The 27,573-nt window shown below is 44.9% G+C and overlaps 1 protein-coding gene across 2 annotated transcripts; it reads right to left on the bottom strand.

The window, feature by feature from the left end:
• Positions 1-296: 296 nt before the first annotated feature.
• Positions 297-21,333, bottom strand: LOC119393972 (transmembrane protein 192). Of its 2 annotated transcripts, none has more exons than XM_037661182.2 (6): positions 21,149-21,333; positions 19,680-19,817; positions 17,838-18,072; positions 11,736-11,891; positions 5,750-5,858; positions 297-567 (listed from the first exon to the last, which is right to left on the bottom strand). In XM_037661182.2, exons 1-6 carry the CDS (start codon positions 21,179-21,181, stop codon positions 426-428), a joined length of 813 nt encoding a protein of 270 aa, XP_037517110.1. In that variant the 5' UTR covers positions 21,182-21,333; the 3' UTR covers positions 297-425. The 2 variants fall into 2 exon arrangements, with proteins under 2 accessions (XP_037517110.1, XP_037517109.1); XM_037661181.2 differs by lacking the exon at positions 21,149-21,333 and adding an exon at positions 20,389-20,523.
• Between the last annotated feature and the right edge of the window lie 6,240 nt (positions 21,334-27,573).

Below are 27,573 nucleotides of genomic sequence, written 5' to 3'. Positions count from 1 at the left end.
AATAAAGCAAAATGTCCTTTTTAAAAATCATTGCAGTAAAACCTCTCAAAAACCAGATCTTAGCACTGAACTTCAACCACAAACCTTAGAGTAATTGTAGGAATTTTTAAACTATCTTAATATTTTATCTTTTAGTTGTTTATAGAATAGAAGACTAATTGTTAGCATTGAACTCAGAACACAACCTTACAAACTTATGGCAAAAATGTGATTTCTTTAAGCATTGTGTTATTTTCATCAATCCAACAAAAAATCTAAGCACTAAGCATATAAAGTAAATGGCAAGAATGCAACTCTTTTAAACAATGTGTCATCTTTAATAATATCAATAAAATCCTTGAAAAAAGTTTAAAACAAACAGTCCTGCAGTAAAGCATAACACAGACACACACTTATACACACGCACCGTAATGCTGCCAAGATTCTCAACAAGATGCATGTGACCTGAAATTGTTCAGTTCAACGCTGAGATTTAGTATCTTTCGTCCGAGAAATGCGTTGTATTTCTTCAAGTAGCGGATCATGTCTGACTGCTTCTCCAAGACATCTTCAAAATAGGTGTCATCCCTGCAAACAGGTGACATTAACTTTTACTGCAACGTTATCAATCAAGAATTGCAAACGTGTACTACAAATGAGCACAGCAGTTAATAAAAGTAGAACCACTTACACATCCGTACACAAAGACAGGCGCTTGCCTAGACCAGATGCAAACTTACATTAAAGCTCACTATATACTAATGAAAAATAATGATTAGTACTACTATACTTCAGGAAAGGAGCGAAGTGCAGTATCACATCACTGTTGATTGCTTCTGCAAAGCTATATGCGAGTTTAATATTTTTTTACAGGTGTCTTGAGATAAGTGCACCTACCAGCAATCTAAAAATGATACCGTATTCTTTGGATGGCAACTAGTGGTGCAAAAAGTCAGTAGCCGAGCACACTTGCAAAATATCTTGCTCTCTGCCCAGCAACAATGGCAACCACGGCACAGCCATTCAGAACAGAAGCTGCAGTAGTAGTAGCTCAACAGAGTTCAGTGAGAGTAATTTCAAACTTGAATGTGCAGTCTTGAATTTAGAAGACTTTCTTAACATGTGAGAGTACATCTTAGCGTACTCTCCCCCATTTGTGAACACTGTCCTGTTTACTCACATGCTAACAGTGTTGGGTAGCTATGGCTAACAGCGATTTTGCGTTGGCTAAATCACAGCTAGTGCACCCATATGTTGGCTAAGTGAGGACTAATGCTGCCTAATGTGGTCTATCAACTGTTATAAAGGCAACATTATTTTCATTCGGTTTCAATTCATTGATGCTCTAGTAAATATCTGAAAATAAAAGCAGAGCGCAAGAAAGACAGGACACAAGCGACAAGAAGACCGGACAGACGCTCACTACCAACTGATTTTATTACCAAAGAATTGGGGGAAAAAAGTCACAGTTTCGCCGCAAAGCCAAAGCAATGAATGTGATAACAACAAATTACAAAGTCGGTCATAATGGTATTTAGCGCAAACACTAGACAACAGACTAAGGGGGGGACACAGACGCTCCTTTGTCTGTTGTCTAGTGTTTGCGCTAAATACCATTATGACTGACTTGTTCCAACTCGCCCAACAAGCAACGTTGTTGTTACAAACTCACAAGAACACCAAGCAGCTCGATACTTGCAGTACACCCATCAATCGGAAACGACTCACGAAAAGAACACGCACAGGATGACTACAAGCTAAGAACGGTAACATCTCGACACTTGCAGCGCGCTGTGCTGCTCAAACACAACGAAGGACGCTTGAAATGAACGCACAGGTATACACAGGACAAGCACGAACTAACAACTGTCCCAGTTACTTATATGTGTTTGAGTGGTGCGTTACAACCCAACGTTCTTAGATATTTCTTGTTTTCTCCGCGTCTTCTGCCGCACGGTGGCGTTCGACGCACTGTTTACCCGGCGTTCCACATTGCATGTGTGTACAGAAATGGGCCACTTTTTAGTGCGCATCTCAATGGCAGTTTTCAAAGAGAAGCAAAATCTATTACTGATTTAAAGCGCACCCTGCGGGCAATCTCGCGGGCGGTACTGCACACGCGGAAGCACCTCCGAGGTGCACACCGCCAGCGTTAAATGATGTATATAAATAGCTCACCGTTATAATTCCGCAAAACCGGTGGCGCGTGGCCGAGTTGTTTAAAGTGGCGCGCTGAGGAGCGAGGGGTTGCAGTTTCGAATCCTGGTGGCGCACTTAGGAATTTTTTTCTTCTGATTTATTTTTTTTTTTTGTTGGTTTTATATATATACAGTCAACTGCCGATTTTTCGGACTCCCTAGGGACCGCGAAATCGTCCGAAAAATCGGGCAGTCCGAAAAAACATGCTTTTTTATTCTGCTCAAGTGGTCAAATTGCCATAGCCACGTCCGAAATAGCTTTAATGCCTCCCAGTACAATTATCAGGCATTTTGGTGCGCGCCCAGGCTCTCGCAAGTACATTCGGTACCTGCCGCGAACCCCGCTTAACTACGTACGTGCCAACCGTCACTTTTGCATCTCGTGATGAGCGCCGCTGATAACAGCAAAGCGCGGAATAGATTACGGCAATCTCGCATGAAGCGTTTGTAAACGATGACGCGGAACACAAAGACTGGCGGCGATGCGCACACACATCGCCGAATAGCCGCCAATACGCAGCATTTGCTGCCGTGTCAAGCCGATCGTTTCTAGTTGTGTGCAGCACATCGCCAACTAAGCTGACGCAGTGTGCTGCAGGGGCGTAGCCAGAAATTTTTTTCGGGAGGGGGGGGGGGGGGTAGGTTCAACCATACTTTTTGTATGTTCGTGCCTGCGTTTGTATGTGAGCGTGTATATATACGCAAGCAAAATTGAAAAATTTCGGGGGGGGTTGAACCCCCCCCCCAACCCCCCCCTTGGCTACGCCCCTGGTGTGCTGTATCGTACGCAGCACGCATTTATCATGAAAGGGTTCGTGATGCGCACTTAGTTCCTGACCGCACACGGGCGCGGCAATGGCAAGCTGGTTTCGTCCGCGAAGGCAACGCGTCTATGCGGCGCACTTAGCGGTCTCGCGCAAAGAGGCAGCAGGACTGGCGGCGCGGCGCATTTGGGTTCTCGCCTATTAAATGCGTGCAGTACGCATGCAACTGCGCTAGGCCACGTGCACTACCAAGCAGTTAACTGAAGATGCTTATCGTAAGGGTTGTCAGCGATTAAGCCGTACTGGCGCGTTTGCCAGCTGCCGCCATCACGCCTCCGTGCATTTCCGCTGCTTATCCGTAACATCGCCGCACGGCGCCGCGATAGCGGCCCCTTTGAATTTCTGGTCTGCTTCACCCCATAACGCTTTGACATTGCGGCAAAGCTGACTTTCGGACTGCGCTACTGTCGCAAACAGATCGACTCGCGAAAGCGCTGGTTCGAACCTATGAGATGATAGACGCGGCAGAGGTGGGGGCTTCAAATAATGTCTTTCGGACCTGCAATTTGGGCAGGAAGTCCGAAAAATCGGACGCGGAATAGCTTCAGCGTCCGAAATTTTGGACATTCTAATACATGACGTCTATGGGGCTGGTGACGGTGCCGCGAAAGCTTCCGAATTTTCGAGCATGTCCGGAAAATCAGGCGTCCGAAAAATCGGCAGTTGACCGTATACATATACATATACATATTTGGGGCATGACGGCGATGGCAAAAATCAGCCGAGAGTGTCCATATACTTGCTATCGCAATAAAGTATACAGAGCGTACGTCACAAGCGCGCCTGCGCACACATCGCATAGCTAATTATCACAAAACCTTGCATATTGTGGCAAAGCAGTTGAAATTCCCGCTCCCGCAAACACAGTGACGTCTGGCTGACGCAATCTGTGCCCTTCATTTTCATGTAGAACGCCTCCAACAGTTCGCAAGCAACCGTTTCTTTGCTGCATCCCAGCTCCTTCAAACCAGCAAACAAAGGCACACAGCCACACACTGCACAGTGCGCAGGAAGATGCGCACCCTTATCATTTGTTAGCATCAACTCAAGCTCACGGGCCCATTGGTTGACACACCTGCCCGTTTGGCCGATGTAAGATTTACCACAGCTCAGTGGCAATTCATATACCACCCCCACCGCACAATCCACGTAGCGCCTAGTATGCGGATTCCACAATTTGTCTTCTCTCTAACCTCACTGGGGATAAGCGCACACAGCTTCGACAGCTTGCACAGCGCTGAAAAGACGATCGGCACATTGTGCCCGTTTGCCACTTTCTTGAGGTTATGTGCTACTTTGTGGATGTAGGGGATCGCTTCAGGCCTCGTGTCGTTTTTTTCACCACAGGCCTCGTGATCCCCTACATCCACAAAGTAGTGCATAACCTCAAGAATGTGGCGAATAGGCACAATATGGCAATTGTCTTTTCAGCGCCGCGCAAGCTGTCAAAGCTGTGTACGCGTATCCCCAGTGAGCTTAAAAAGAAGACAAATTGTGGAATCAAGCATACTAGGCGCTACATGGATTGTGCGGTGGGGGTGGTATATGAATTACCACTGAGCTGTGGTAAAATTTACATCAGCCAAACGGGCAGGTGTGTCAACCAACGGGCCCGTGAGCATGAGTTGACGCTCACAAATGATAAGGGTGCACATCTTCCTGCGCGCTGTGCAGTGTGTGGCTGTGTGCCTTTGTTTGTTGGTTTGAAGGAGCTGGGATGCAGCAAAGAAACAGTTGCTTGCAAACTGTTGGAGGCGTTCTACATGAAAATGAAGGGCACAGATTGCGTCAGCCAGACGTCACTGTGTTTCACTGGAATTTCAATTGCTTTGCCGCAAAATGCAGTAGATTTTGTGATGATTAAGCTTTGCGATGTATGCGTAGGTGCGCTTGTGACCTACGCTCTGTATATTTTTCCCCAATTCTTTCGTAATAAAATCACTTGGTAGTGAGCGCCCGTCCCGTCTTCTTGTCTCTTGTGTCCAGTCTTTTTTGTGCTCTACTTTTATTTTCAGACAATGCACCAACTCACCCAGCAACGGATTCTTGTAAATATATAAATGTCACGTCAAGTTGATTCCGCCTGTAAGCTCCAATGACAGTACTTGCCTTGGGTATTAGAATTCTGAATGGAATATTTACTTTTTGTATTTATTTATTTGAACAGCTGCAGTGCCCACAGGCATTATGGCAAAGGGGGTGGGGGGAGGGGAAAAGGGAGAAGACAATGCTTGCAAATGAACTAAAAAACAAAAACAGAGCTGAGCATGAAGAGCAAGCAAAAAAACGTCAAAATAAATTGGCTGTAAAAGAGGATACGACAACTGCTCATGAAGCTCTACACCAAACATGGAGCACGAAATGACATTTCAATTCGGCATTCATTAATATGTTGTGCCTGTTGATTCCATTTGGCGACTGAGTATGGGAAAAATGAGCCAGGAAAGACGTCGGTCCGGCAGTTAATTTCTCTTATTTTCCGAGAATGATCGTGATAAAAAATCGGGGGGAAGAAACTAAGTTTCCCTGTTTACTCTATGTTGTAATACATTTTGAAGGGCATCTATATTGTATCAACAATTCTCGCGTATGATATTATCAAACAAGGCTTGCTCCATTGATGTTCAAAGTATTAACATGTGCTTGAAAAACTACGAAGGCAGCTTTCCGGAAAAATGAAAGATGCTCTAAACGGGTTTTTTTTTTAATAAAGGGAAAGAAGGAAGCAAATACATGTGCCCGCCTTACCGAAAACCCAGATCACCAACAGATGACTGCGAATGCATGAAGCTGAGAAGAAGCTCATCATGAAGAGAAGCCATCTTGTGCTTGTTCTTGTGGAAGTTCAGCGTCATCACTGCAAAGAAATTTGAAAGAAAGCTTGCACCAACAACACTTCAAGGAACACATTGCTTCTCATTGCTCAGTTTAATTCAATGAGGAACGTAAACAATATAGAACAGCTTTCAAGTTTCACCACGTGAAACAATGATGTTTCATTTTGTGCATTAGATATATTTTAAGCCCCGAAACTAGATATCTGGGAATAAACCACAGCAGTGTCACACAGATCCACAAACATCTAATGTAAATAGGAAATGCACTGTCTAGTTTGTTTCCTCATACATGTGTTTTATCTTAGTGTAACAGCACATGGCACACTACACATATTTTCTCAGTCACCTATTACATTTACCAAAAGCAAACAGCAGGAAGGTTTGTTAACCCTCTGAAGGGCAATGATGTATGTATATGGTGCAGTCGACAAGTCCCAAATGGTCAATACCTCACATTTACAAGGCCCCCCCCGTATGTTTGAAAGACACACATATTCTTTCTTGTGAAGGACAGACCAGTTGACGCAACTCACTTTTTTTTGGTGCCAAGCAAGTGCTGTCAACCTGCAGCCATACCAGGAATTTGTTTTTCTAGTGCCGCTGACCCTCAGTGTTCATTTGAAGATTTCTTTATATCGGTGTGTCAGCTACCACTCGCACATTCACATACTATGTGCTAGTGTGTGGCAGTAAGCTTTGTTTTGGCCTCGTGGTTTCTGCTTGTAGCCCTCATGACAACTCATGCCTTTCTTGTTTCTAATCTGTAAAACAGTGACCGTTGATGCTTGCTTGTTTATTGCTTACTCACACACTTACAGCTTCACTGAGCAATGGTTTTCACGGCATGAAACCAGCTGAATTTCTTTTTCATAAACTAACCATTAAAGTGACAAAACTGACACAATACATAACAAAAAGGCAGCTTAACGTTTCAGTGTCACATAGTAGGGCCTACCATCTAACTGTTAAACAAAATACAGTAAAACCTCGTTTATCCGGACCTCGTTAACTCGGAAATTCGGTTAACTCGGACTTGCGGCGCGGTCCCGGCAGAACTGTGTGTACTTCAATGGTGTTGAATGCTCGTTAATTTGGAGGGATTTAGCCGCGCACCGGTTAACTCAGACAACTCCGGAGTCGGGACTGCATGCTTTGAGTCGCACAATCTCGGTGGCTTGGAGGTTCAAGCACTCACTGCTTGCCTTAACCGACGGCGGAACCAGAGTTTTGGAGAAACCGAAACAGAACGAACGACTCCAGCAGGATATGGTCATGATGATAGTGAATGAGAGGGGGGAAGTGGCTAATTGGCGCTAGTCACCACCCGGCGGAAGCGTTTGGGCCGCCGGCACATCCAGTGTCTACGCCTATGCCTACGAGCTCGTGCATATTGCATTCTCCAGCTGTGCTTGCGCGCGTTGCCACCGCCGTCGCGCTTCATAGTGATGGCGACCGTCACCGAAGTGAAGCGGCAACAGCAGCCAGCAAATGATCTAGAAAGAAAGGTGATGATATTGAATGACGTGAAAGCAGGTGTTTCTCGACAGGAGATAGGTCTCTTCTTTCTAGTGACGTCCAGATTGTAGACTACGTCGCCGTTGCTGGTCCGCTGACTGACGATGACGTATTATCGGAAGTGCTTGAAAAGGATTAGAATCACTGTTTCGATGATGACAGTCAAGATGAGCCGACGCGACATCGCACCGTGCAGGAGGCCGCCGAAGCCCGCTGTCCTCGAGGAGTTCTGTGTCAGTTCTCACGACAGCGAGCGTGCGCACCACAACCTGATGGGGTTGAAGAAGATCGTTCTAGCACAAATTCTGACGATGAGGCAGACAAAAATAACACAGTTTTTCATGAAGTAAAGGTTTGTCTGTGCCGAGCACATTTTCCTTTTGTTTGTATGGTCCATTCGATAATCCAGAATTCGGTTAACTCAGACATTTTCGCCGGTCCTGTGAGATCCGGGTTAATGAGGTTTTACTGTATTAAATAAAGCACCACAGCAATCATCATCAATTTCCATGTTAAATATATCAGCAGGCCAGCAGTAGTCACAGCTGCTGGCTCCCATTCGCCATTTTTCTTTTGTATGGATGTACTTAGGGGAGATGTGATCGTCATTAGTGCATTCAAACTCGACACACAATGCCATAGTGACGACGATAGTGATGGGCTTTAAAGTTCCTATAATGTCATGGACGAAAAATGTTCAAAGGGCAACAACGGCAACCCAAAAATGCTGATATCTGAAGTGGATGAATTTCTGAGAGTGCGTTGGAAGGAGGCCATAAGGGCTTCGAGTGAGGCGCAATGACACTCTTTAGTAGATTGTTACTTCCACTATGAGAATTTGCAACTCATAGAAATTATGTTTGCAGAAAATCAGTGTTATGTTTGAATATGACGTTCCACAATGAATGTACAAGTATGCTTAGTCTCATTTTATTTTGCTGACTGAGTTGAAGACAGATTCACCTTATATAACAATTTTTCCAGCAAAAGCCATAAAAAGTAGGGGGTTTGTCATGTAGAAAAGGGCAACTTATATAAACGAGAAAAAAATGGTACTAATTATTTCTAAAAAAATTTAGAAACATTAAACTATGTTTTCTGTGCTGAATTTTAAGATATGATTATGAGGATTGTCGTAACAGGAGAATCTGGATCAATTTTAAGTCACTAAGGTTCTGTAATGTGAACTTAAACCCGAGTACAGTGCTCATGGATTGAAACGTGACAATTTAGGGCTAAGTAATGCATATATGTACTTTGATTCCTACATTATTCAGTTTGAGTCGTATCGTAATTTCGACTCGAACACTTACATCAGAGCCAACATTACTTTTAGCGGCCAAATGCAGTTTCCTCAAGCAGTTGCGCATACCCAATTGTTTTAAACTAAAAACTTGGTATGAGCAATATACAGTGGTACCCCGAGAGATTTTAAGGGGACCACGCAAAACAGTTAATTAATCGGGGCGTCATGTAATAAAAAAACTAAAATATTGGCAATGACACTCAGCCTTGCTCAAAAAACGGGTACAGATCACCTGAAAAGCCCCGCGGCACGAACTTGCACTTCTCCAAGGAGGGTAGATTAATGCGTCATTCTTTGGCAACGAGATGCCGCAAGCATCTGAGGTTGAGTGCATATTCGGTTATAAACAAGGATAAATAGGGGCACTTTTCAAATATCTTCAAAAATGACAGCCAAGCATTTAATTGCAGGTGTGAGCAAATCTTTATTCCTGCCTTTAATGTAATTAATATTATATTTAATCTAATATACGGCACATCTACTTTCCAACAAGGTCAGTCTGGATACTACTACCTCTTGAAAAACAAAACCGCAAGCACGTTGGCAACAGCCTCCAGTCAGAGCGGTCAGATAAAGTGTAATTGCCCTCACAAAATGGCGACGGAACACATTTTGTAGAGTTCACATACGATGATTTCATGCACAACAGACTCGTGTGTGTCATATTTGTTCCTACCGAAGTGCTATTGGTGATGTGCTGTCTTAATTACGAACGCTCATGTCAAGGGAGTCATTTTGCACGCTGAAGATAGCAACGTGGCGTCCTTTCCTTTTTGCCTGCTCGAGGCCTGCGGTCATGAGTAACGCAAACTAAGGAAGGAGATCTTAAGCTGCATGTCGACCAGGAAAAGTTTCCATGGGCTGAAAATGGGAAAATGTCTGGACCCCGAAGAGGAGCCTGCCGACGAGCTTAAACTACTCCGCGTAAATCAAGCTTGTCAAGGTAAGGGCCCTGAAACATGCATGCAATCGAGGCATATCCAGAAGTGATCTTGAAGCCAAGAAAACAGGATCACAGCAGAAAATGAACTGCCAGGAGAAGAAATTTTCAATTCTAAGAAGGCATACTGTACCTGTCTCACTCGTTTTTGTTTTTCTAATTGTCAACTCAAAGGCACGTCAGGTTTATATTGAAAAGCTAGTTACACACAGGTAGTACATCTTTATTTTAAAGGGACACTAAAGGCAAATATTAAGTCGACGTTGACTGCTGAAATAGCGGTCCAGAAACCTCGTAGTGCTGCTTTTGTGCCAAGGAAGTGCTTATTTTGAAATAAAATCACGTTTTTAGTGGTCCGCATCGCGTTAGCGCGCTTCAAATCTCCCGCCTGAAAATACGACTCTCATACGTCACTGCTGCCGTGCCCAACGTTGCCCGCTTTTACTGCGCGGCCGCCGACACTAGTAGCAGCCGAGCGGAAGTAGCGGGACCCACAGTAGCAACAACGGCGCTGCGGCAAAGACTTGCTCGGATGGGCACATTCAAAACCGTCACCAAGTTGCGGTTGGTCTTGTAATCCTCAGTACGAAAGTGCAGCGAGCACACACGCGGAGGTTTTGACTGTTTAGCACACTGGCGCAATGGCACCACTTCGAGCGTAAGGGTTCATTCCGCGGCACCCAGTGAAAAGACACACCGGTTTCCTTGCTGCAGCACTGGCGTTGTGCACCATTCGGGCATCCGGCAATATCACACGCATGCGGCATTTTGTCGAACTTTCTGTCAGAGCGACTTTCACGAGCGCGCAAAACATGCACGGCAGTACGCGATCCCGAAACTACCACTGAGACGGGCGAGGCACAGTTCGGCGAAAACGGAACCTTTGAACCATGTTTGAACCACGCGCGCCGTTCCCCATGGCAACGCCACGGAGGTTTTGTTTTCCATGACTCAATCGGAAACGAACAAACAGCATTTTATTACGTCTTTTGTTGCTCGGAATGTTCTTTTTTTACTGCTGCTAGTTTGATTACTAGTGATTTATTGTAGGCCGACTTCCCTACGTCATCGGGATCACTTCGAAAATGTCCCACTCGTGGCGCTCACCATGTGATACATTTAGCTTAATTTCTCGGTAAGTAGGGCACTGCTGTTGATAATATTGCCGTTTTAGAAGTTGTCATACATTGGGCTTTCACTCTGATATAAATTGTTATTTGCCTTTAGTGTCCCTTTAAAGCAGCGTAAATTCTTTGCGTGTTAGATTCAAATAAAAAGGGAAAGGTAATTTTTTTGGATCGGATGGTTACAGAGTTGCCGTACGATGCGGGTGTGGCGTAAAATAGAATACACTCAAACCTCTATATAACAGTCACATCTGCCACGAAAATAACTTCGTTATATCCGAAAATTCGTTATAAACGTTTATTTGTAGCACTGTATCTATGACAACACTATTTTTCATTTACTTCATTATAACCGATAATTTGTTAGATCCGTGTTCGTTATATCGAGGTTTGAGTGTAGTATAACCGAGGTTTTTAAATACGTTATTTATATGGGGGTTTTGCAGGGACCGAAAACATTGGTCGTGAAATACGGGTCATCGCATAACCGGGGGACATACAATGAAGGTTCCACTGTATATTGGCATTCTCGCATTCCACCCTCTTCGAAATGCGGCAGTTGTGGCCAGGCAACGAACCCACAATGTTGTGCTTAGCAGTTCAATGCTACACCAGCTAAGCCACGAAAGCAAGTATTCTAGGAAAAGACACAACACACAAACTGGCCCATCATGACTCACGACTGATCAAGAGTGGGCAAATGAGGGAAGCCTTAGGACAGACTTAGGTAATTTTCAATGTATGCCAACTGCATGCTTGAGGAGGGCATCTGCATTGCATTGTGCCCCATTGCAATCCGGGTGCTGCAGGTGCACAATATATTGTGCTATGTTGAGCAATGCATGGCCAATAAGCTAGCACACCAGGTGAAACTAGAGTTAATGTTTCCACAAGGAAATGGGTCTTTAGTGCCATGATTGAACCACGTCCCCTAGTTGATATACAGTGGCTAGAAAGGGTTAACATTTCTTTTGTGGTGCAAGGCAGAATATTTACAAGACAGCCTCACCAAAGTACTTGACCAGAAAAGGCAAGGCCAGGAGCGTCTCAAGTGCGACGAGAATTTGGATGTAGTGGACAGGCTTCAGAGGAGAACCGGGACAAGCACCCCGATCGTGGCAGTAGTTGTCAACAAGCACGGACAATAAGAGGAGCATTGTGCTTCCTGAAATAAGAAAGAGAAATGGCAACACACCCCATTTGCAGTGATTGCCTATAGTATCAGGCGCACTCGCATCACATTGAATCACTGTTCTAAATACTCAGGGTTGAGAAACCCAAGTTATGTCAACAAGCACGGACAATAAGAGGAGCATTGTGCTTCCTGAAATAAGAAAGAGAAATAGCAACACACCCCATTTGCAGCGATTGCCTATAGTATCAGGCACACTCGCATCACATTGAATCACTGTTCTAAATACTCAGGGTTTAGAAACCTAAGTTATGTGGTTTAACATTCGCACCTAGAAGCTAACAATTTCTTTTATCAGAACCAACATTGGTTCAGAAAAGGATTTTCATGTGACACTCAACTAACAGAATTCACCAATGATTTGTTCATGGACATGGATAAGTACCTTGACATTGACTGCATATTCGTCAATTTCTCTAAGGCTTCTGATCATGTTCCGCATCGTCGTCTAATATCTAAACTGTCGTCACTAAATCTAGATTCCTTAACTTTATCCTGGCTCAGACACTTTCTTTCATTCCGTAAGCAGTATACCGTTACTAATTCTTTCTCATCTCTAACTGATGTAACTCGGGTTCCCCCAGGGTAGTGTTTTGGGTCCCTTGTTATTTTTAATTTACATTAATGATCTACCATTGCATATCTCCTCCAATATACGACTCTTCGCAGACGACTGCGTAATCTATCACAAGATAACTTCATCATCAGATCATCTCGCTCTTCAAGAAGACCTAGATGTCATCACTAATTGGTGCTCACGCTGGCAAATGGCACTTAATACCGATAAGTGTAAGCGTAAGCTAATGACCTTCACCCGCAAGAAATCCTTTTCACTCTTTAACTATACTCTTAATAACTGTCATGTAACACGCACATCAACTTACAAATACCTTGGTGCGCATCTTTAAGCCACACTATCATGAACCACACATCTAGAGAAAATTTCAGCACAGGCATCCTGCGCTCTCAGCTACCTTAAACGTTACCTTAACGACGCTCCAACACCGACCAAATCACTTGCATATCTAGCATTCGCTCGTCCTCAACTTGAATTTGCCTCATCAATACGGTCACCTCATCAGGCCTACCTCAACAATGCCCTTGAACACGTTCAAAACCGCACCGCGCGCTTCATTGTTAAAAATTACCGCCAACATTCCAGCATCACTCACATTAAATTTTCGCTGTCATTGCCTTCCTTAGATTCCCGCCGAAAGGTCGTTTTGATCTGCTTATTTCACAAAATACCATCAGGTAAGCACGTAACCACCCTCCCTCTTTCCCAACCGACGTGAACATCCTGCCGTTTGCACAATAACCATTCCTTCAAACGCATTTTTGGACACACTAATGCATTCAACTCATCAGCATTGCCAGTAGCACTTGAATAACGTTGTCAACATTCATGACCCTATATTGTTCCGTCACGAAGTAACCACCATTTTTTCATGACTAGTGGCTTCTACCTTCCATTAAATCACATACATGCTCTTTGCTAACTATTCTATACACCAGAGCACGCCTGTCTCGCGCCCAGGCTGCTGGCGAGCCGAGCGGATACTCTCACACCCAGACGCCAGGCTGGCCGGACTGCCAAGGCGCGCGCGGGTTATTGCACCAAGTGAACAGGGCAAGCTGCAGTTCTGAGGCTTTAAAGTGCAAAAAAGTACCCGTTCACGGCGCTTCAGCGTATAAGAGCTTGTCTGGGCACTACTGCGTCATCTTTCGATGCCAAAACAAGCAGCGCAACAGGAGGATATTACATAGCATTGTCTGCGGCGATCACAACGCACCACAGGAATAGCGCCGGCGCAGTGTTTTGAGCTTCACTGCGAATGGATAACTGTGATTCAAGCAGAAAAACTAAGAGCCGAGTGAAAATGCGCGAGTAAGTGCACTAACTTCATGTATTCTGCAGTGTGATGCCCATCTATTTCATTTTACGAACCTAATTTGTGTGACACGCAGCTGGATTGAAGGCAGGCGCGAGCTTTGTGGGGGTGCACTTCATACCCTTAAGCGTTTCCTTTGACGAAAATGTAGTGCAAGGTAGTGCTTTAAAGCACAAGCAATCAGCATGCTTTGCCACTTTCAACGTAGTATCAAGCTTTAGTGCTTTTGATGCCATCCACGCCTTCACGGTTAGAAGCTTTCGCCTTTAAAAGGTAGTAAATGGTACGGTGTTCCTCAACAGCTGGCCAGAATTTCGTGCTTTCACTTCAGTGTTTGGTGTTCCCAAATTTATTTGGACCCGGGGCATCCAGCTGCACATAATACATATAGTGGCACGTAAGTAAACAGTACTTGCGCCAGTGTCCTTTCCGTCGCAGGTGTAGCGCTAGCTCAAGCAGCTAAATTTTTAGCATATTTACACAGCACACATTTAATAAGAGACAGCTGGATTCCGCCCATTTCAATATCGGCTTAACTAAGAGTGGCATAGTTTCGCGTGTAAACCATCATCGTTACAGAATTAAAATTGCGCAGATAGCTTCCAAACGGGATCGATGAATGTCACTGCAGGTGATATACTCTCTGACAGCATGCTTTTGTGAGCAAGACGCATTATTGTAAGAGCGCTGGTGGAACAAAAATTACATTATGCGAAACTATGTGCAAAGTGTACTCTAATTATTGCACGACGCATGTTAAAATGACGAGTTTTCACAAAACATTGTGCGCAAATTGTAATATGCGGCAACAAAGCATCGTTTCACTCTTTCGCAAGTTGCATTGCAATTACGACTCACGCGTACTACAGTGGGGACGTTTTATTTACAAATGTAACAGCGTATACGTACCTGACAAGGTTGCTTCCGCAGCCTGCTCAGCACATATATATAGCGTATACATTGTGGACTTGCATGGGCAAGGTGTTCTTGAGGTTCTAATAAAAACGGCGAAAATGTCCTGGCTAGAAAAAACGTGAAACACGCTCTCCGACGGGCTGAGTTTCAGGAGTTCAATGTTTGCTCTGTGTAGCGTCTGCTGGCATGGCAGCCCGGGCATGTTGTTTCGTAGCATGTACGATAGATGGCGCGACGCGCGATGCCAATATGGCGCTACGCATGAAATTCGCTGTGTTCTGGTCTATAATTTGTTGTAGTGAAGTGATGTACCTTTACAAATTAGTATCTCTGCATTCTGTTTATTAGTTGTATGTCACGTTTGCTCTCGCTAACACTTGTATAACATTATTTCATAGTTTTATGTACCATAACATGTATATTCGCATTTTAATGCTTCCCCTTATGTGGAACATCCCGAAACTGCACAGTAAGTCATAAAGGCCCCATACTCAAGTGCTCTACATTAATTTTGACAGACTGAGGTTCTTTAAAGGGTCTTGAAAACACCTCTGACATTTTGAACCCGATTTTAAATAAAAATGCACACAGTGTACACAATGCCATGACAATCATCTCTAGTTAACGTGATGTCTCTAGGCACCAAACGAAAGCCAAAGAACTTCTTTTTCATCACCAAGCTCAGTTCTGCACTCCTGTGGTCTCCTTTTCCCACACTGTCATGGCAGAGGGTTCCGACAGCTGTCATTGTCAACTGACAAGGGCCAAGAACATAGCAATGACACTAGACGTCTGTTTCGAAAAGCAAGGGGGTCGTCATCATCACACGTTACACTTGTTAGGGTTATGACAGAGGCTGTCTGTACATGATGCATGTAGCTATGCACAGCAGTAGTTCTAGAAAATACAATGTTGTTTTAAGAATAATGGTCCTCTACAGACATCTGGCTCACCAACTCACTGGAACAGAAGGCCCCAGAAAATTAAAGGGACACTAAAGAGAAACAATGAATTGGTTTAGATTGATAGTGTGCTCGGAGAAATTTAGTGCAGTTGTGAAGAAAACCAAGTTCAAAGTTTCATTTTTAAATTTCCCGCCCAACTTTGTCATTCGTGACGTAAAAGATTTCAAAGAGCATTTAACGTATTTTGGCGCCACTGGCTCGACAAAATTTACACAAACTTGTTATGTCAAGTCTCTGGCCCCCTCAGAGGACAATGTACTTCGATTTAACCGATTAGGAACTACGTAGGCCCAAGCAGGTGCCGTAAAAGATATGTGACGTCATGGCAAATGGTGCGGGAATTCCAAGATGGCGTCGCCACCTGTATTTTCTTTTTGCGCGTTTTCTCGCTTATTAAGCGTCTTCTTGCAGCAAGCGTAGTGTTTTTGGTATCGTGGAAGAGTACTTTACTAATGTGAGAAAAATCGTTTTGCCCTTTAGTGTCCCTGTAAAGTTTACTAGCCGGGCGACTATTAGATGTCACGGCTGCAGTGCTCAAGCTTGTCTGCTAGTGATATTCTTTGAAGTCGCCTCTTTTTCACTGGCAAAATCGAAGCACAGTACCCACAAGGGCCAGCAGTGTCAATTGACTTGAAGACCACTCACTGAACGTACTTTCAGCATTTCCTCCAGTGTTGCCAAGTGTTTGTTTTCTTTTTAGGTACAAGTTCCAAGAATCAAAATTAAATTACGGTTGAACCTCCAAAAAAATGGAGGTTGAACCTCCAGTAACGTTGGGGAAAGTTGCTAATGCTACAGCAACTCTGGCATCGTTCAAGTGGTTAGCAGTGTTGGAACACTTGCCAGTCGAACAAGGTTCAAATCTACTGAAATTAACAAATGGTCTTACATACGAGAAGGAGAGAGTTGACAAAGGAATGCACCAGGCCCCATTACCCCCACATGACAAACACATCACAGAAGATGCAGTTCAGTAAAAATTCTCAGGTCTTACGTGCCGAAAGCGTGACACGATTATGAAACACACCATAGTGGGGGACTAAAGTTAACACTCAATCTAAAAAAGCCCAACTTTACAAATTTCCCAATCTAAAGAAGAAATTTCCATTCCCCGGCAGGTACCCATAGGGTTCAATGTTGTTACGAACTTCAATTAACAAAGCTTTCATGGCACTGAACTTGATTTAACTAAGCTTTTCCGGAAATAAATGAGTGAAAATGAAGTGATTTCTTTCCATTTTTACACTGACGGTTTTTCTTCAGACGTGCGCTGTAACGCTGTTGCGATAAAACATCTAGCCGCCCTAGTCACGACTGCAGCTTTATTTTGACAAGGCTGCACGCTGCACCCATGCAAGGAACAACAGACTTAACAGTCAGTAGCGCTTTTACATATCAAATGGCGGCGGTAGTGGTTTGCTGTTCCTGCAAATACTCGCACAGGAACACAGTGGTTGCTTTCGTATTTTTTGGTTCATGCAACAGATGGCACTGATAATGTCCACGCAGCTTTCTTGCTCCGCCTGCTTGCACATTAAATGCATTCCTTCTCCCCGTCTTAGCATATCAGCAGCTTGCCAGCCTACCTCGCGTGTATCGCCCGGACATGGGATGCTTCATGCTCGGGTTACCTTGGGGGGAATATCACACGTGCACATGTGTATTAGTGGCAAATAAAATGCCATGGTGGCTTTCGGGTGACACTACGTTACAATTTATATTTCGAAGGACTGAAAAATCTATTCCTAGATTTTAGAAACTTCCCGATTTAATGAAATAATTAGAGCGTGCTCATCACTTCATTGAATTGAGTTTCAACAGTATGTATCAGTTTCAACCACTTGGGATTCTTTAACATGCAGCTAAATCAAAGTACACAGGTGTGCTTGCATTTTGCCCCATCAAAATGTGGCAGCTGTGGCCAGCCATCAAAGATGCATCCTCACACTAAGCAATGCAGCTGGGTAATTGAAAATACTATTGATGACTAATCATCAATGGTTGCTGCCAGAATTCTCTGTTGTTATTTAAAAGGGTTGTGCTAAGCACCTTCAAAATCTTTTGTACAGCATCCTAACATAATCTGAAGGTGCACGACTAATGCAAGACTACTGTGTAGGGCATGGATTAACCTCACGTGTACGTACCTGCTGAAACAATGTACACGTTTGCTCGGCGAAGGCGCCTGGTCAGCTGGTAGTAGTATATGTATCCACTACAGTGAAGAATGTTGTGTTGGTGGCGCAAGTAGCAGTCTAGCAGCATCATGACCGCCCACAGGCAGACGTGTGCATACAAGACAACCGAGTAGGCATCAGTGGGGGAACGGCTATTTTCACTGGATAGAAGGGGCAACAAGAAGCTCAATGCAGCCACGGCAACCTGAATGAAAAGAAAAAGAATGTGATGCATGAGTGAACATACTCCCTCCCATGTGAATTCACCCGAATGTGCAACCTTTACAGAAATATCACGGTTGACCTCTTTAATTTTGCCTTCAGTAAACATTTATGTATGTGGTCTTCTATTGACTGACACATAGTGTTCACTAAGCAATGTGTGAACTTGGGCCAATCGGCAGCTTACGATGACAAATATAAACCACAATTAAAGGACAGGGAAAGAAAAAGAAGAGAGATCAGTGCTCAGCTTACATTCTTTTTCTGCTGGTTACAAATCAAAATTACATTTCTCGGGTTTTATGAGCCACAACTAGAATTTCATTATCAAGGCCCATAGTAAGGGACTCAATTTTAACTGTCAAGAGTTTTTTAATGGGCGTACGGCAAGCCACAACATAGCAGTACAATATCGCTCACAAGCGGAGAACATTGAGTGCCAGCATAGTTTGTTCCTTCCCTAACAATCAGTACACTTAAAGATATGCACACAGACAGCAGACCAGGTAACAGTGCTGATAAGGAAACTTGCAAAAGTGGAAGTTTCCTTATCACAAAGAAATGCAAGAGGGCAGCATAGCAAATCATTAAACATTGAGGTAGTCTATTTTTAATGTATGTGTTAATTAATAAGCAAGAAAAACTGTACCAAAGCAAAGCATATAAAAAGTAACATGCATAAAAAAATGCAGCACACATGTGAAGTGGTTCATGTTTAATTTAGGGAAGTACAATTACTGACTTCAGTGATTAGTGTTTAGCAATAGCAAACAAGCCTCTTTGTATGTGAATAGGCAGGAAGATTATTAATACATTTAGCAATGAGATATGAAATTCTTAAGCAACTATTAGCTGCAGCAACATTTTACCACTTCCTCACTGAACAAACCATCTTCGTGTGTTATTTTAAAAAAAAGCATAGTATACACAATATTAAGCACAATGTACTATCGTGAGCAATATGAGCTCGAACGCGCGAGCGCGTGGCGAATAGCCTCGAACCCTACATTGGCCGATTCACAGCGGCCACTGTCGGAAACAAAGTGGAAAGGGCGTCGCGCTTCCGCTAACTGTTGACACTCCCGCCTCGATATCGTTGCTGCAAAAACGGCAGCTTATAGCGTGTCACTGACCGCTAGCGGTGATATGAATTAACACCAACGTGCACAGCCACACCCAATGACCCATCCGGCTATGTATACCTGCTGAGATATCGGTGGTGACGTAGCCTGTCGTGATGCACAGGCCATGCTTGTATTATATCTAGGTGTTGGCTGAGCACTTTGATACGCCTCTTTTATTTATTATTGTTTTTCGTGCAATTTTTTTCTGCGTTTTCATTTATAGCGGCCGATGGCACGCTGTCAGCTGCCGTTTCGCAGCAACGCTATCGAAGCGGGTGTGCGAAAAGTCAGCGGAAGAGCGCCCCTCCTTTGCCCTCCGGTTTCGGCAGCGCCATCCACGTATCACGCTATCTCGGTTTTGAGGTTATTCGCCACACGCTCGCGTGTTCGAGCTCATATTGCTCACGATAGTACAACAGCTTCAGGCACACAGTGCATGTATGGGTATGTGTAAGACTGCACTTACGAGACTGAGACCCTGAAAAGCAATAGCCACCGAGCTTGTAACAATCCTGAAAGGTGGCTCAAGTTCAGGTGCTGAGACCGGGTTCACGAGGGGTGTTGCATCCTTGTACATGAAGTTCACACTGTCTGCCATGGAGGCCTGCAAAAGGGGGCAAACCATCCACTTGATTGGCAGCAAATCAAATGCAGACATGTAGCAGTAACACGACCCTCGAGCCTTTGATTGTGTCTCCCAGCTTTCTGCACATTTCGCACTACGATGATCGTAAACCAAGTTTCGGCAATATGCACGAATTCGCGTACGTTTGTTACGTTACAGAAACAAACAGCGCTTCGCTAAGCGTACGCGAGGAGCGGTGTTTTCTTCTAGTCACTCGCAAAACAAGCCTGCGAAACACTGCTTCACTAAACCGTCCAGTCTTGCATTGCTAGAACGAACTGTCTTCTAAGTTGACGCATCAATTGCGTCAACTTACGAGACTAATAAACCATGTGTGGTGGCATATCTTATGCAATGCTGTCACCTGCACACGAGTCTAACGTAAATAAAACACACTCGAGTATTCCGGTAAACAAGAAATACTTCCGCAGATACCCCGACTATTTGTTTAGACTGTGTAGCGCTGGTATCTTCGGAAAACACTACGGAAGCCGACAACCAAGTACTAGTTTAAAGCGCAGCATGCAAAGAAAATAATCGAACGGCATACCATGATGTCGTCGCGCTGCATTAAATATTCCCATACTCCCTTCATACTCAGCGTGCATCTGCTACGTCACAAAGTTTAACTTCAACAAGCCACTGGCTTGACTACGAACGATATCGTATTCAATCACAGCCGTCTCTGGAAGCTATTTCAATAGCGATTGACGCGCCAGAATCGAACTGTGACCGAACTCTGTCGTGCAGACATAGCGATAACATTGTAATGCGATCAGCGGCACACTGCGGAGCATTTGCAGGTTTCCTGCGCGGACGATACGACGGTCAGTCGAACGATGACCTGTGGTGCGCTTCAAACTGGCAAACAAATATCACGAAACAAAGAAAAATTTGGCGTTGTATCGCTACTTTGCCAGTGTCAGTGGGTGGCCCGCGTCACTGGAAAGCCAGTAAACAACGCCTTTCCGCTTCGCAATTTTCACTATTTTGTCAGCACTACTAGTGTCAGAGCCATGGTCCACAGCGACAGGCCGCTGATATCAACGTGATTATTTTCCAAAAACAAATGACTACCATTTCTGGCAACGCACTTATGCGACACCAGGCAGAACCTTGCCGAAAATTTGATCGACAGAGGAGATACATGAAGCGTCAAAAAATACTTTGCTATGTTGCGGTCACTATTTACGTCGGTGCACAGTCATTCCCACTGACATGCGCAATTTGGAAATTTGGCGATTACGAAGTAGAACAAAAATAACATGCAACAGCGCGAGCCAACGAGACGACCGCAATGTATGCCTTACCTCGAACGTCTCGTGATCTGCCAAGCTGACCATGACTTTTTGGCCTGTTCTTACGCAAGCAACATCAGAATCTATGCGCTGACATTCGTGGCACAGAACACCGAGATCGCAAAACACTCCGGTGTTTTCAACTCAGCTGTGTTGACAAAACGCCTCTCCATGATTGAAGCGACCGCAGCGAGCGGCTAGATTAGCGGCGGCTGGCGACGGCTAGTACAGTGTTGCCACGTTGAAATTTCGCTCAACCTGCAGCTTTTCGACTGAAAGAAACAAATCACTGCTCATAGCTCCACATCATCGTTGGTCGGGAACGTTGTCGGGTACTAGCAGAACCGTATGTTGTACTGCAGGGGTCACAGCGCCCGACACGCACTGGACAGGGCGGGAAACGTGCGCATTTGCACGGCATCCGAGATTGTGACATTCCGTTATTTAAAGACCAGCAAGTGCAGTGCGCGGTAATCTCAAAGGCCATGCTTTTGGCGAACCCGCTGCGGCACGAGATAAAATCCACGCGAGAAGTCCTTGAATTAAATGTAGGGAGTCCGAGGCGATACTGAACTCGATATGAAACTGTAATATCCCTGTTTATCTGAGCCGATCTTACAGTGCGTGAAAGAACTTGGAGGACGCTTGAGCGTCGCCTTCAAGTGTAGAACGCGATGGCGTAATCGGGCCCCGTGTGCTTCTGTTCTCGGTGCATGCCTCAACTGTGCCGTAAGAAAACGAACGACTGTGCGCGTAAATTTGGCCGTTTCAAACTATCCTAGGATGCCTACTACAAAATAAAATTGGCCATGTACCCACAAAGCGGCCGTAAGGTGCCTCGCGCACCCTCACAGCTTTAAACCACCCACTCGTTGCACAATTGACAAGTTTAATTTTGACGCCTGGCGCGATTCTACGCTTCTGCCAAGCAATATAACACGCGTTAAGGAGACTCCTTCCACTACACGACATTCATATAGTGTTTTCTTCCGAAGCACTTTCAACCAATTTCGTGGGTCTGTGGTAGAACACCTTACCACGCAGACGGCCTGGGTTCGTTTCTCACTCGAACCTAAGAATTTTATTATTTATTTTATCTGCATCTTTCTCGATTTTTCGGTGATGGACAAGATAATTTTTCGCTCACAACCACCGACGCCGACACCGACGCCGGAATTTCTGCGAAGCGAGCTCTTTAACGCTATCGCGTTAATATGTACGATCTTGCGAGCAACTTGCCTTCACCAACTTTTTACAGTCTGCAGTGGTTCTGCTAGAGTGACTGGCCCAGCAACTGTTGCCGGCGCTTTAAATTTAGCGTAGTCACGTCTGAGTTGTCCCACCGCAATTTGCCGTCGCCAGCGAGCCGCGTGAGCTTCTACAGAAGGGCGTGGCATTCTTATCTGCAAACGGCATCTCAGGCGCATGCCTTTCGTTCAGTCGCATGTTTGGCAAAATGCTTCACACACACTTGGCGAAAAGTGACGTCGTAGACACGGCGCAAACTTCAGATACATGTAGTTAAATTGACATGCGTTGCTAAGGGTACTGGAACGACAGACACCGGACTTCTCAGATCTGCCAGCAGATGTTCTACGACTTAGCCTTGCAACGTTTTGCGGGTAAGGCAACGTTGGTTTACTACGCGCATTCGTTCAAATACACCATAAAGAAAGAAAAAGGATTGTGGAGCATAAACCGCCGGTTTCCATTGAAAAATGCGTTTATCAGCAAATGATAGACATGCCGCTGTTTGTCAGGTTGCGTACGTTTTGTTCAGTCGCTTTGAGTGGTGCATATTTGTGGCAGTTGTGCACCATGTGTTCCGAGTTGCGCATACCTCTTACAGTCGCAAGGGGATACTTATACAGCCTTATTGTTTTACGTGCTAAAACGACGATATCGTTATGAGGAACGCCGTATTGAAGGACTCCGCATTTATTTCGATCCGCCTCGTTTTCTTTAACGCACACCTAAAATTTGCACACGTGTTTTTGTACAAGTGTCCTCAAAAAGCACTAAGGTTCCTTCACTGCCTTGTGAGTCGACGAGTGATTGGGACGATGTTCTAGCAGCCCCAGCACGGGAAGTGGCCGATCATCCAGTCGTCGCAGCTCGATAGAATGTTCCTTTCTTGTCCGCCACTGTGGATCAGTGGCTACGGTGCTCGGCTTCTTAGCCGAAGGTCGCGGGTTTGATCCCGGCCGTGGCGGTCGCATTTCGGTGTAGGCGAAATGGTAGAGTCCCGAGCACTGTGCGATGTCAATGCACGTTAGGAAACACCAGATGGTCGATATTTCCGGAGTCCTCCACTACGGCGTCTCTCATAGTCATATCGTGGTCTTGGGGCGTAAAACCCCAGGTAGTATTAAAGTTCCTTTCTTTCCGACGCAAGTCGAGGACAGTGACATAGCAAGTGGTCGATGTTTTCCTCGGTGTCGCAGACATCGCATGCCGCACTGTCGGTCAACCCCCAACCAAAACCGAGAAAGAAGCGAAGCTTCACGTTGATGAAGTCCGGAACGAGGTCGGGGTTGCACTGATGGGCAAAGTTTGTGACAGTGTTTATGACGCAGCCTGCCATGACCAGGATTTGGGGACATGTGCACGTAGCGCCATCTCTCGTCGGTGACTGCGGTGGCCAGCCGTAACTGAGAGGGAAATAGGCGAAAAAAAATCATATCTCACGAAAAAAGACAGTTATCAAAAACGACTCCCGGTTCTATATAGCAGAGACTTATTTGAACATTCTGCTAAAATTACAGTGTCGCACTACAAACCGCCTGGCTTCCCAAAGTGTTTAAAATTTTACAATAGGGCCCCATGTGTTTCCAATGGGCGGTGTTCAATTATCCTGGGAAGCCACAGGCTTTGTAGTGCGATACTGTAATTTTACCAAAATGTTTCAGTGGGTCTCTCCTGCATAGAACCCGGAGTCGTTTTTGATAACTAGCTTTTTTCAAGAGATATGATTTTTTTCGCCTATTTCCCATTCAGTTATGGCAGGACGCCGTTGTTGCCGCCGAGAGATGGCGCCACGTACAAATGTCCCCAAATCCTGGGAATGACTGATATATTTTCTGCATTACTGGTAACTGCGCCAAGTGCTACGTGACGACGTCATATCGCAGGTGTGTGTGTGTGATCGGGGCCTGCTCATGTTCGCTGAGTATCATACGGAAGTAAGAGAACCGATGTCTACACATTGTGAAGCAACCAAAAGAAAACGAAACTACAGGCTGACTCTGCCTCCCGGTATAACATAAAGTACAATGACGATAGGAATGCGATCGCCTCTCTCTACACGCTCCAGCCGTGCTTTTTCACACGCGCTTGCAAATGCATAGCAGCATGGAAAATATATTAAAAAGTAGGGTTTCGAGTCTCTTCACGCATATTAAACGAGTCACAGAAGTAAGAGCAAGCACCCTTGCACAGAGCTGCACGTCTCATAAATCGCATTTTCCTCTGTGTGTCCTTGAATTTTACGTGGCACTGATGGCAGTGAATGAAGCACAGCGCTAACACAATGAACAACAACAACGAAAAAAAGACAAACCCGACGAAGAAACTGTTGTCAATTTCTTCTTTTCTCGTAGCTAGCGCCGTGTTTTATTCGCTACCATGCAGGAAGCACATCCAACAAGTCCAATTTTGCAGTCCTAATTGAAACTGATGACTGCATTGTGAACGTGGCATTCTTCCCGCTTCCTTATTTCTTTTAATTCCCTTCCCCCAGTGTAGGGTAGCAAACCGGACGCGCTTCTGGTTGATCTCGCTGCCTTTTCTTCCTTTCATCCTCTTCCTCATTTCGAAAATATTCGAAGGTCGCAGGTGCGGTCCCTGCCGGCTGCAAGTTATCTGTTCGTCCACTTTACTTTTTTCACATTTGCACCATAATTACTACAAATAACATCCCCTATACTTTCCTTGGCTTTCTTGTCTGCTAGTCCTAATTAATGTTGCGTCTAGCAAAGGAAAACGAGCCCTTACAATTTCTCTTCTTTCGTTCCTCCTTAAAGGGACACTAAAACGATTTTTCTCGTACTAGTAAATTATTCTTTCGCAATACCAAAATGACCACGCTTGCCGCGAGAAGACGCTTGGTAAGCGAGGAAATGCGCAAAAACAAAATGCGGGTGGAGCAGCCACTTCGAAGTTCCAGCACCAATCACCGTGACATATAGAATTTGACAGCGTCTACTAGGGCCAACGTATAGTTCCTAATCAGAAAAATTAAGTACATTGTCCTCTGAAGGGGCCAGGGACTTAACGTACCTAGTTTCAATGATTTTCGTTGAGCCAATTTCGACAAAATACGAAAAATTCACATTGAAATCTGTGGCGTCAGGCGCGGGAATTTCGGCGCGAAATTTTAAAATGAAACTTTGACCTTGGATTTTCTCTTTTCTTAATCCTCTCCACACCCGAGAAAAAAGTAGACAATGGAAACTTATATGAACTCTTTGTTAAGTATTTTAGGACCACGAAACACTTTTCAAGGAAAGAAAAAACAAAACTGGAATTTCCGAGGAGAAAATGACGGTACCCATTTGGGTACATCGGACTAAACTGAGGGAAAATCAAGAAAGAAAAATCTCTTTAGAAGGCGAAGAAACTGGTCACATTTAGCGCATTTAACGCTGGTTTTTCCGCTGTGACCTTGACTGCACCATCCCATCAGATACTTTACGGGCACATGGTCTGGAAAATGCCCATGCATGTGAAATAGGGCCTTATTCGGTGGTATCGCGAAATGACCTTAGTACGTATAGGGGCTGCAGTATAACCGCGAATTTCAACATCCAGCTCTGCTGCATTTTCGACTTCTTGCATTTGCTTCACGTGCGCACGAATCGGCGTTTCCACCACTCTGTTCGTAAGCTCGAATTGCTTGAGAGGGTCCTTTGCCGCAACATCCGTAGGCTTGCCGTCATTCCTGCGTTCGACCCAGGAATTTATAACCGCTAGGACCAGTAAGTGGACAAACGCCCCAATAATCGAGCTCTTTGTACGGATTTTTGCCCTGTAATTGGACACGTCCCTGTCCGCAAGATTCACGCCGCCCATGTTCTTGTTATAAGCTTTGATGCAATGTGGCAGAGAAATACCTATACTCTCTCTTTTGCCCCCATTCTTTTTCTCCTCCTCGTGCGTGTTCTGCCGCTTTCCAAATAGGTCGTACTTACAGTGTACTGTAGTCGTACTCTATCGATTTCCAACAGGACCACGACCTTGAACTTCCTGGCTTACTGGCGTATCATCATTTTCATCATCATCATCATCATCATCATCATCATCATCATCATCATCCCTGCTGCTATCTGATCATTTACTACTGCTGTGCCGCTCGCCGAGAATGTCGTCTTCACCAGACAAGTCAATATATCTCCGAAATAGCAGCTCTTGTATTTCCTAGTAACGAGGAACTTGCCTGCAACACAGGACCACATTGAATGTACTTTCAACGTAGCGACCTGAAGTACCCAAATGGGTACATTTGTGCGCTAGCTCTGAGGCAAAGAATAGCTGCAAGCCAGAACTTTTCAAGCGCCTTCTCTAGTCCATCGCGACCGTTCCTATTCACGACTTAACTATTGAAATGTAGTATTTCGTGAATGAAGAGAATTTTGACCTCACATGGTCGCCTGCGCGCGCTTTCCTTGCGTATCGCCGCCATACTTGTTTTTACTGAGAGCGCATAGATGGGCCTACGACGACATGTCGTGGATATTTCGTTAAGCGACGCTTCCCCTAGCAGAAACATCAATTTTCGCAGAGCGGTATTTGACTATACGAGCACAGCGCACGTTTTTCAAATGTACCCAAATGGGTACCCACGGACTGAGGAGGTTAATATACTTTGATGGTGAAATTAACGACAGTGTTTTCAGAGTGCAAGTTATCAATCTAAACTGATTTGTTATTTCTCATTAGTGTCCCTTTAAGTGCAAAAGTCGATTTCACTTTGTTCATATGTGATTGTTAAGTTTTTTGTTTTGTTTTTGTTTTTGTTTTTAAATAGTTGGCCTGCGGTCCATTTGCTCACGGGTGTTACATAACTTTTCCGTGCCTCAGATTCTCCCCGTCTGACGTCTCGGCCGCGTCGTTCGCAGACCATGTGTCGCTGACACGAGCACTCGTGCCAAGATGCGTCTCGCGGCCATCGAAGGTCAAGTGCGATGATTCGCCTTCGATCGAATCCCGAGAGGGGCTCGGCTCGACGTGTGTGACATTGGCTCTCTCATCTGATGAGGATGCGCGGGTCCCAGGCTGCGCACTCGGAAAGGTCAACACTGCGATATATGCGCCTGCTTTCTCGCGACGCCGCTGGCCGTCTCCATGACGGTCATATTATGTTTGCAAACGGTGGAGTACACTCAGATGTGGAGACGAAACGTACAGTGTGAGCTGGACATATCGAGTGAAAAATTAAA

Source organism: Rhipicephalus sanguineus, chromosome 5 (assembly GCF_013339695.2).
Source record: "Rhipicephalus sanguineus isolate Rsan-2018 chromosome 5, BIME_Rsan_1.4, whole genome shotgun sequence".
NCBI lineage: Eukaryota > Metazoa > Arthropoda > Arachnida > Ixodida > Ixodidae > Rhipicephalus > Rhipicephalus sanguineus.
Note: the sequence above shows the minus strand (reverse complement) of the source record. Positions and strands in the feature narration are given on the sequence as shown.

What these genes read in the sequence shown, in the direction of transcription:
- LOC119393972 (XM_037661181.2), bottom strand. Translation starts at nt 20,433, where the DNA reads ATGAAGGGAGTATGGGAATATTTAATGCAGCGCGACGACATCATG. An exon ending in TGCAGCGCGACGACATCATG is followed by an intron (nt 19,818 to 20,388) that starts GTATGCCGTTCG and finishes CCCCTTTTGCAG; the next exon opens with GCCTCCATGGCAGACAGTGT. An exon ending in TTTTCTGGTCAAGTACTTTG is followed by an intron (nt 5,859 to 11,735) that starts GTGAGGCTGTCT and finishes ATTTCTTTGCAG; the next exon opens with TGATGACGCTGAACTTCCAC.